The sequence below is a fragment of the Eublepharis macularius genome, chromosome 12, assembly GCF_028583425.1.
Source record: "Eublepharis macularius isolate TG4126 chromosome 12, MPM_Emac_v1.0, whole genome shotgun sequence".
Classification (NCBI taxonomy): Eukaryota; Metazoa; Chordata; class Lepidosauria; order Squamata; family Eublepharidae; genus Eublepharis; species Eublepharis macularius.
In genome coordinates this window covers 49,883,522-49,893,557 of record NC_072801.1, presented here as the reverse complement: position 1 = coordinate 49,893,557, position 10,036 = coordinate 49,883,522, and the positions used below count along the sequence as shown (strand labels likewise).

Sequence of the window (10,036 nt, the reverse complement as noted above, 5' to 3'; positions counted from 1 at the left end):
TCTTGGTGCTTGGACACCTGAGGGCTGTTCATTATCTGGCAACAGTTTTCCCATGGGTTTGAAAGGGCTTTGACAGTTTTCTCTCATGTTTGAGAAGAGGATGAGCTGGAGAAAAGTTAGCAAATTAAATATAAAAATTTAATTAAAAATTCATATAGTGCATCTGATCTTTAGAATGCAGTGTAATGATTAATAATTAATGTCACACAATAACAGCCTGTTCTCTGCTTTGCATGACGAGTACAAAAAATTCTATATTTTTGTACAGTTGATTTTCATACTTATTCTCTTTAAGGCCCCTTTCACTTCTTTGTTTCGGAAACTGTATATAAATGGATTCAGTATTGGAGTGATGACAGAATAGAACAATGAGATCCATTTGTCTGTATCCAAAGAGTAACTAGATTTAGGTCTTATATACATGAAGAGTGCAGTTCCAAAGAACACTGTGACTACTGTGATGTGAGAAGAGCAGGTGGAGACAGCCTTTTTTTGGCTTGTGGTTGAAGGCATTTTCAGAATTGTGGAAACAATATAGATATAAGACACCAGGATGAGCGCAAAAGGTAATATGAGCACCAAAGTGGCAGCCAAGATGACTTGGACTTCATTCCAGTATGTGTCTCCACAAACAAGTGTGAGCAATGGCTGAATCTCACAGAAGAAATAATGAATGACATTGGACCTGCAGAAGGGCAAAGTGAATATGAAGGTGGTGTGTCCAAGAGAAACACAGATTCCCGTTACCCATGACAGAGTAGACAGCTTGATGCAGATCTTCCTATTCATGATAGTGGAGTATCGTAGTGGGGCACATATGGCTATGTAGCAGTCATAAGCCATGATGCAAAGGATAAAACGCTCTGTGACAGCAAAGAGAAGAAAGAAATACAGCTGTGTTGCACATCCAACAAAAGAGACTTTACTTTCTTCTAAGCAGAGGTTCACCAGCATGTTGGGAATAGTTACAGATGTGTAACATATTTCCAGGAAGGACAAGTTCCTTAGGAAGAAATACATGGGTGTGTCAAGGGCAGAATCAAAAGTGACAATGATGATAATGGTGATGTTTCCTAGTATTGTGAAGAAATAAAGGCACAAAAATATCATGAAAAGAAATAACTTCATTTCTGGGAGTTCCGAGAAGCCTAGAACAATGAATTCAGTCACAGAAGTTTTGTTTTCCATAGTTTAGTTTTCAGCAATTTTTCTCTAGAATATTAAAAGGAGAAAAACATTGACATGCCACAATCGTCAAGACAAAGAGATTGATTTCTCTCCAGTTAGTCTGTTTTCTTAAACTTAGTTTGGGTTCCTTAGTTAATAAAAGGAATGAGGACAGAGGTAATCTGTTTTATTTTATAAAATAAGATATTTTGTACTTATAGGGCCCATAGGCACCATACATACCAAAGCATAGCTGGATCAAACCAAAGGTGCATGTACTCCAGGATTTTTTTCCCAACCATTTTAAAAATGTATTATTTTATTTTATACCGAGAGGGAAAAGAATTATGATATATAATATTTACAAAACATGAATACAAACTCAGATCTGCATCTTTTTCATACAGTCCTTTTCAAATATAAATACCAGACTATGGCAGTTCTGTTTCCAAACATCATATCAATGGTGATTAACCATCATCAATAAAAGCTATGCAGCACAGTTCTCTGGTATGGCAGTGAGTTGGTATGGGTGGGCATCCATGTCTCAACTCATGTCACATGTTATGTCCAGTTTGGACCTTAGCATCTGCAGAGAGGGGGCAAGGTCTTGATCTCATCATACCTCACTGAAAAAAACAATGTCGGTCTCAGAGGGATTCAGATCCATCATTCACTAGAGGTTTTATACCATTAATCATCATGACTTGGTAATATATCAGGGTGTATTCTCACACAAAACCTTTGATTTCATTAACGTTCCTTCTAACAAAAAGCATCAGCCACATTGCATCTCTATGTTAAAAGTGTTCCCCTTCATATCACACAATGCTGCACATTCTGCATTTCAATGAAACAGCCAAGGCTACTTTGAATATATATCCTCCTCACTCTTTCCTCTTTGGAAAAGTTCTCAGGACTTGTATCCCTCTTTGCTATACATCTTACCAATCAGGGAGGTCCAGTTGATGTCAGTACGGAATCAGGTCCAGAAAAATCCTACAGCTGTGTTTTGGCTTAGTCAGATGCCTACCTTTGATCCACTGGATAGACTATCATAAATATAGATCCTAGTGACATGTGATCATACCCAAAGAAAATTTTGGGTCCTTCCTGATGAGAAATGTTCCAGTTTTCTTGACATCCACAGAATTTTTATGGGAAGCCTAGCAAAACTTCTTCATTACAGATGATTGTGAATTTCTCATTTGAAGACAATGTCTGATGAAGTGGGGTTAGGTTCATAAAAATCTTCAAGGTACTACAAGACACTTCTTGATTTTTCTGCAGCAGACCCTTCTGAAAAGAACTCCGTTGCTACCATCTATGTTAGCACAGGGATTCTGTACAGTTTCTTCAACAAGGCACTCAAATCCTGCTGTATTGGTTCAATTAACCTTCTGCAACTTCACAGCTCTTGACATCATTTTTAGAGCTCCTATTATTCCTTCCATTAACCCATTATTTCTGTATGGAATATTATTATTTTCTGTCCTTTGTCATTACAAAAGAGTGAATAAAATCTTCCAAGATGTTTATGTATGGTCTATCATTAATTCATCTTTATTATAACATTGACACAAACCAACAAAGAAACCCCAAATGACACTGTAGCTAAGGCATACTTGTTCATTACTGAACAGCAATTGCCAACGAAACCCAAGGGGGGGGGAGCAGCAATTATTTTTTGTAGGTTAGCTGAGTGCTCCAAAGCAGCATTACACCCTTTAAAGTCCACATTAGAAGGGTGGAACAGTTTAGGATTGCACTGTGAACCACTCACAAACATGAAATGTGTGTTTCCAAGTTGTCCAAGTTACAGACCCCCAAAGTGGCCACCCCAGGAAACTTCCAGTACATAGAACAGGAGCTGCAAATGCCAATTAACTTGCATTAGCTTGCAGCAATTGGCAGAACCCTAGGCTAGCTCAACACCCTACAATTAAATAAGAATTGAAAGGGGGAGGGAAATAAGACAGAAGAGTGAGCCCTCAAAGAGACCAATAAGCATGCACCCAGAGCCTGACTGAATGAGCCCTCAGCCAAGGAAACCCAATAAGCTTGTGTCCTGCTGATTTATTATGGTGAAACAAACTCATAGTTATAGATTATTCATGAATAGAGATGGGCATGAACAGCAAAAAAATGAACATGATGTTCATTGTTTGTTGCCATCCATGAACAGGGACTCACAAACCACCATGAACATGGCCCTGTTCACGAACATGTTCATGGTTGGCTGTTCGTGGGGGCCAGCAGGCTCTCCTCCAGCCATCAGCCAAGTCAAGATCCCTACTGCACCATTCCCAGAAACCTGACCTGAGCAAGCACCAGGAAAGGTACCAATAATAGCTTGGCCCCGGAAGCTGGCAGCAGCCCTGGAACTTGAAGGGGTAAATCCCTACCGCACCATTCCCAGAAACCTTACCTGAGCAGGCAGCAGGAAAGATACCAATAATAAATAATAGCTTGGCCCCAGAACCTGGCAGCAGCCCTGGAAATTGAAGTAGATCCCTATCCCACCACACACAAAAAAATTCAAGCTCCAATGCACTCTCTCTATCAAAATGCCAACAACAACTCTCTTCCTCTCCACTACCTGCAAACTCCCCCCTGCTCTTTGCTCCTTTGTAACACATTTGGAGCTCCACACTTGAAAGGAAGACCTATCTATCAAGCTAAATTGGGCTTAGATTGGGGTTTCCAGGGTAACAGCAGGAGTTCAGACAGAGTTCAGACAATCCCTGCCTAAGTTGCCAAGGGAATTGATTGCAGGTGCCAGACTGTCTGGCTTGATGAACAGCAATGAACAGCAATGAACGAGGCTTGCAACGACCACCTGTTCGTTTAGAATGGGGCCTCACGAACAGCTTGTTCGCAAACTGCAGATTGGACTGTATTTTGTTCGTATTACTGTTCATGCCCATCTCTATTCATGAATCTCAAAAGCATACCGTTGCCAAGCAGCAACAAATATTCTTTCAGTAAATAATTTGGTACTAAATAGAAATAACTCAGTGAAATCAGCTTCCTAATTCACTATCATTTACTCATTTTCTTATCAGAATCAACAAGATTTTCTATTCCTTGGCTCAATCATCAACCAAATGAAGACTGCAACCAAGGAAATCAGAAGACGTTTGAGACTTGGATGAGCAGCCATGAGGAAATTAGACATTATCCTTCAAGATAAGGACCAAGATCAAGATAATCCAAACAATGATATTCCCCATTACTATGTATGATATTAGTAGAAGGCAGTAAGAAAAGAGAAAGACCTAAAACAAGATGACTTGACTCAATAAAAGAAGCTACTTCCTTCAGTTTGCAAGATCTGAGAAGTCTGTTAACAATAGGATAATATGGATGTTGTTCATTCATAGGGTCAAAATAGGTTGGCAGCAACTTAACATTACATAACACACAAATTTAAACAAAGAATCTGAGGTATTTTCAAATTTATTTTAAAATATAATTTCCTTTATTCATCAATCTTTAGAGCAAAATCCTCTTACTCCATAGCTTTCTCAAGGATTCCTTGATTTCTTTGTTTCTTATACTATAGATGATTGGATTTAACAGTGGAGTTACTACAGTATAAGAAAATGATAATATGTTGTCCATTACTGGAGAGTAGTTAGACTTTGGTTTTAAGTATGTGGAACACACTGTGCCATAGAACAGAATTACAACTATTAAATGTGAGGAACATGTAGAAAAGGCTTTATATTTGTTCTCTCTGGATGACATCCCAACAATAGTGAAGATAATTCCAGTATAAGATAGGAGGATCAGCAGGAATGGTACCATGACAGCTAGCATAGCCACTCCAATTACTTGGACTTCATTTAGAAAAGTATCTCCACAGAGTAGTTCTAACAATGGTTGTATTTCACAGAAGAAATGATTGATGACCACACCACAAAATGACCGAGAAAAAGTGACTGTGGTGTGGACCAATCCAACTACAGTCCCACATATATATGGACCAGTCACCATCATCACACAGACATTCCTGTTCATTATAACAGAGTAGTGCAAAGGATGACATATTGCAATATACCGGTCAAATGACATTGCAGCCAGGAGGAAGCATTCAGCAACTCCAAAGAACAGGAAGAAGAACATCTGCATGGCACATCCAATAAAGGAAATGACTGTAGGCTCCACCAACAAGTTCTCCAATAATTTGGGGATGATAACTGTCACATAGCAGGCTTCAATATATGCCAAGTGCATAAGAAAAAAGTACATTGGAGAGTTAAAGATAGAATCAGATTTTATGATGAGGATAATCAGCATATTTGTTATTAAGGTGAATATGTAGAGACATAGCAAGACTGCAAAGATTAAAGGATAAAATGTATGAGCCTCTACAAATCCTAGCAAGATGAACCCAGACCAAACTGTGGCATTTTCCTGACTATTCATATTTTAAAATACACTGTCTTCTATGCTTCTGCTTGTACCTGTATCTAGATTTCTACCTGTATGTGTATTCACTTACTGTAAACATATTTTTATTTTGCTTTGTATTAAATCAAAGGTGGTTGACTGATAATTACATCACTTTTAAACAGTATCCTGAAAAACAATTTATGTTGCTGATGAAGCTGGGGAAATGTTGGATTTTCTTGCTTTTATTTCATCTCATACTCCTTCAGGAAGACAATATTGCCACCATTACTGCTGCCAATTCAAGCCTTCATTCTGTAAGATAATGTTGACAACATGAGAAGAGAAGCAACTAGTGGTTAGAGTCTGATACTTGTCTCTGGGTCCATTTAGATATGAAGTTAACTAGATGACCAACTGCTATATCTCAGCCTAACTTAACTGTACTTGAGGATAATATGGTGTAGGAAAATAAGAGAGAGAGAGAGAGAGAGAGAGAGAGAGAGAGAGAAATTTCATCCTAATTCTTAGGAAGATTGTCGGACAAAAAAGTGCTGTTGGTTTTTTTGCATTGCTACAACAATAACAGAAGAGAACTGGCTTATTTGTCCATGGTCAATGGATAGCTTATTCTATCGTTACTTTTATCATCTCTTATATTTGTAATATCACTCCATCTGATTTTTCCATTCTTGTTTCCACATTTCTTCTAGTTTCCTCCTTCTGCTTTGTATAGGGAGGAAAACCAAAACAATAGACCATAATGTCAGCCAATTCCCAATTCTAGATTTTTTAAATATAGTATTTTACATCTTTAAAAAGAGAGAGATAAGACTAGTATAAGCTTAGCATACTACCATAGAAGAATGACCTGTACAGCAGGGTTTTTTTGAACCATAACTCAGTGATAATTTCCTTGAGTCCCATGGTGCAGAGTGGTAAGCTGCAGTACTGCAGCCCAAGCTCTGCTCACGACCTGAGTTCGATCCTGGTAGAAGCTTGTTTCAAGTAGCTGGTTCAAGGTTGACTGAGGGCCAAGCTACAAGTGACGAATGACACTGGAACGGCAAGTGGATTGAGTGGAGGGCAAGTGAACAGGGAGAAGTACACTTGCCGTTCAAGTGTCATTCGTCACTTGTAGCTTGGCCCTGAGAGCCAAGCTACAAGTGACGCCTGACACAAGTTGGACATTTGTCAGCTTCCCTCAAGTTTTTATGGGAAATGTAGGTGTCCTGGTCTTACAGCGTGGCTCTTCATTTAACTGAATTTTACAGAACCCCCCCCCTCCCCTACACACACACCCAGTGGAGGGGAAGAGGGGCTCCTGGTGAGAGCACGATGCCTGTACTCCCCTTCCAACTGCATGTTCTCCCTCCCATAGACTGCTGCTCTGTAAATTTCAATTAAATGGAGAGCCAAGCTCCATCAAAACTTGAGGGAAGCTGACAAGTGTCCAACCTGTGTCAGACATCAGTTCTAATTTAGCTCTCTTCCTTCTATCCTTCCAAGGCCAGTCTCCTGGTGGTAAAGTATAGACTACTGGGGAAGGCAATGGCAAACTACCCTGTAACAAAAGTCTGCCAAGAAAACATCATGATGTGACATCCCCCCATGGGCCAGTAATGACTCTGTGCTTGCACAGGGAACTACCTTTATATTTACCTTAGCCATGTCTGCAATACAAGCGTAAGACTTGGGTCAAGCAGCAACTTAAAAACCAACTAGATTTCCAGGGTATGAGCTTTCAAGAGTCAAAACTCCATTGTCTCTTGAAAGCTCATATCTTGGAAATCTAGTTGGTCTTTAAGGTGCTATATAACACAGGAAGGAGTCGTCAGAAATCAGCCATATGCAAGTCCATGCATCCTTATCCTGAATTACTACACTATTCTAAATTTCAGCATCATATATGAGCATGCCCATACGCACACAGAATTTTTTTTTTCCTTTTCACAAACATTTATGTGTAAGGCCAAATCTATATATCTATTTTTTTAAATCCTATTGTTCTACCAAGGAGTTCAGGTTGAGATACCATTTTCTCTCCTAGTTCTCATGACCAGCCTATGAGGTAAATAAAGCAGAGTGAGACTGACAGGCCCAAGGGCACGTAGTGATCTTAATGGCTGAGATGAAGTTTGAATTCAAAGCAATCCTAAATAGAGATGGGCACGAACAACAATATGAACTAAAAAAACCCATGAACAGCCCAATCTGCCCCATTCTAAATGAACAGGTGGTCATTGCAAGCCTCATTCATTGATGTTCATTGCTGTTCGTCAAGCCAGACAGTCTGGCACCTGTAATCAGTTCCCTTGGCAACTTAGGCAGGCATTGTCTGAACTCTGTCTGAACTCTTGCTGTTGCCTGGAAACTCCAATCTAAGCCCAATTTAGCTTGATAGGCAGGTCTTCCTTCCAAGTGTGGACTGGAGCTACAAATTTGTTACAAGAGGAAAAGACCAGGGTTAGGGGGGCTCCCAGCTCTGGCTTTCAGGGAGAGAGAGCTGCTGTTAGAGAGATAGGGTGAGTGCATTAGAGCTTGAATTGTCTTTGTGTGTGGTGGGATAGAGATCTACCCCTTCAGGTTCCAGGGCTGCTGCCAGGCTCTGGGGCCAAGCTATTATTTATTATTGGTACATTTCCTGCTGTCTGCTCATGTAGGGTTTCTGGGAGTGGTGTGGTAGGGATCTTGATGGCTGGAGGAGAGCCTGCTGGCCCCCATGAACAACGAACAATGAACATGTACATGCACAGGATCATGTTTGTCAATGTTTTTTGTTCGTTGTTTGTGGATGGCAACGAACAATGAACACCATGTTCGGTTTTTTTTCTGTCCGTGCCCGTGTCTAATCCTAAACTAGTCAACTCATAAGTAAATCACGTTTAGTCAGTGGGGCTTCATAACAGGAAAGTGTTTTTAGGCTTGGAGCCTAAATCAGCCAAACCAACATTTATCAGTTAAGAACTTCAAGAAAACACAGTAGCATCCTCCAGAAACCTCAAGGGAGCAAAACAGTATAGTATGCTGATTTGAAAGGCACTAACAGTCAACAATTTGCTATGAAGGTTTGTTGATAGAAATGTAGTTTGCTAGACGCATCATGCTGGATCGAACAGGGTTAAACTATGATTTCTTTCCCATTGTTCTCATTCCTTTCAGGATTTTTTACTCAGTTTTGTTTTGTCTATTGAAGTGTTTGCTACCAAGAGATATATTTTAAGAACCCTGTCCATAATATCTGTTTGTTTGTTTATAAAAGCTCTTTCTATGCTACTGACCTGTGTGTCACATGAAGCTCTTCTGAATTATACGTTCTTTTGTAAGGACTCAATTTTCTGGGCTTTTCCTGTTTAAAAGCCTACTGCAAAAAGACAAATCATTCATGACTGAACATTTGTTCTGACATAGCTTGAACAAATAAGCAGAAATATTTGTTAAGTTGCTTTTTTAAAAGTTTGTTTTCAAGAAATGCATTTTAAAAATATTTCCAAAAAACAGGAAAGCATATATGTACAAATCAGCAAATGTTCTCTCCTAGTCTGTTCTTTCTGTCTAATAGTCCATGATTGTACCTCTCTCTTCCACTGTTTAGATTCCATTTCTGTGGACTCCTTCCTGAGTTATACAGCACCTTAAATACCACTGTTTAAATTCTGTTTACTTGAACGTATCTCTGCCCCCCGCCCCCCCCGCTACCAGCAGTATCCCATAACAACTTGGCCATCAAGATAGAATTGACAGTAAAAGTAAAAACACAACAGTTTCTTAGTTCCACCAAAGAATGAAAATAAAGACTTGAAAGTCATTATAAGGCAAAGACGATTAGAGCCAAACATCAGCCAGTCAAAGGTGGCTGGATTGGCATGTGCGTATCACATGGGAAAGCTGTGATGGGAGGGGGTGATGTATGGGAGAATATGAATTGAATCCAGCCAATCAGGACTTTTCACTCAGTCTCACTCAATTTTCTTCCATACCACATCCCCTAAAACCGATGGCTTTTGCCCATGCAGGTTCAAGATCCCCAGCATGGCACTTATGGTGGTCAAATGTGATCCCTTCCTTCCTTTTTCACCAGTAGAAAAAAAATGCTGGACCCCACCCTAAAAAAAGGAATTCATTGTTAGGAAATTTATTATTCACACAAACTGCCCATGATGGAGAGAAAGAAGAAAATGTACCTTAATAGTTTCATCAGTGACTTGATAACCAAAAATTCTTCTCTCGCTGTTTTTTTTAAATTGTCATTGCTCTGCTCTTGGAACTTTCCCAATTCCACTCATCACTGAAGCTCCCATCCTGCATGACTTCTTTCCAGGTGGTTTTCATGACCTTTGTGGTAGAGAGTTGTCCATATTCCTGACAGCATCAACCCTGTGTCTAGATAGATATTAAGCCTATTTGCTCAGTGATACTCGAGATATTGGTTTTAAATGTTGCAGTTTCAAAATTTTCTCATGAAGTTTTATGG

General features: G+C 39.6%; 2 protein-coding genes across 2 annotated transcripts; both read right to left on the bottom strand.

Annotated features, from left to right (window-relative positions):
- Window positions 1-252: 252 nt before the first annotated feature.
- LOC129340299 (olfactory receptor 10C1-like) lies at window positions 253-1,191 on the bottom strand. Its single transcript, XM_054995018.1, has one exon. The coding sequence runs from the start codon at window positions 1,186-1,188 to the stop codon at window positions 253-255; it is 936 nt and encodes a 311-aa protein (XP_054850993.1). The 5' UTR covers window positions 1,189-1,191.
- A 3,471-nt stretch (window positions 1,192-4,662) lies between these two features.
- On the bottom strand, window positions 4,663-5,598 carry LOC129339158 (olfactory receptor 10A7-like). Its single transcript, XM_054993762.1, has one exon. It carries the CDS (start codon window positions 5,596-5,598, stop codon window positions 4,663-4,665), a length of 936 nt encoding a protein of 311 aa, XP_054849737.1.
- Between the last annotated feature and the right edge of the window lie 4,438 nt (window positions 5,599-10,036).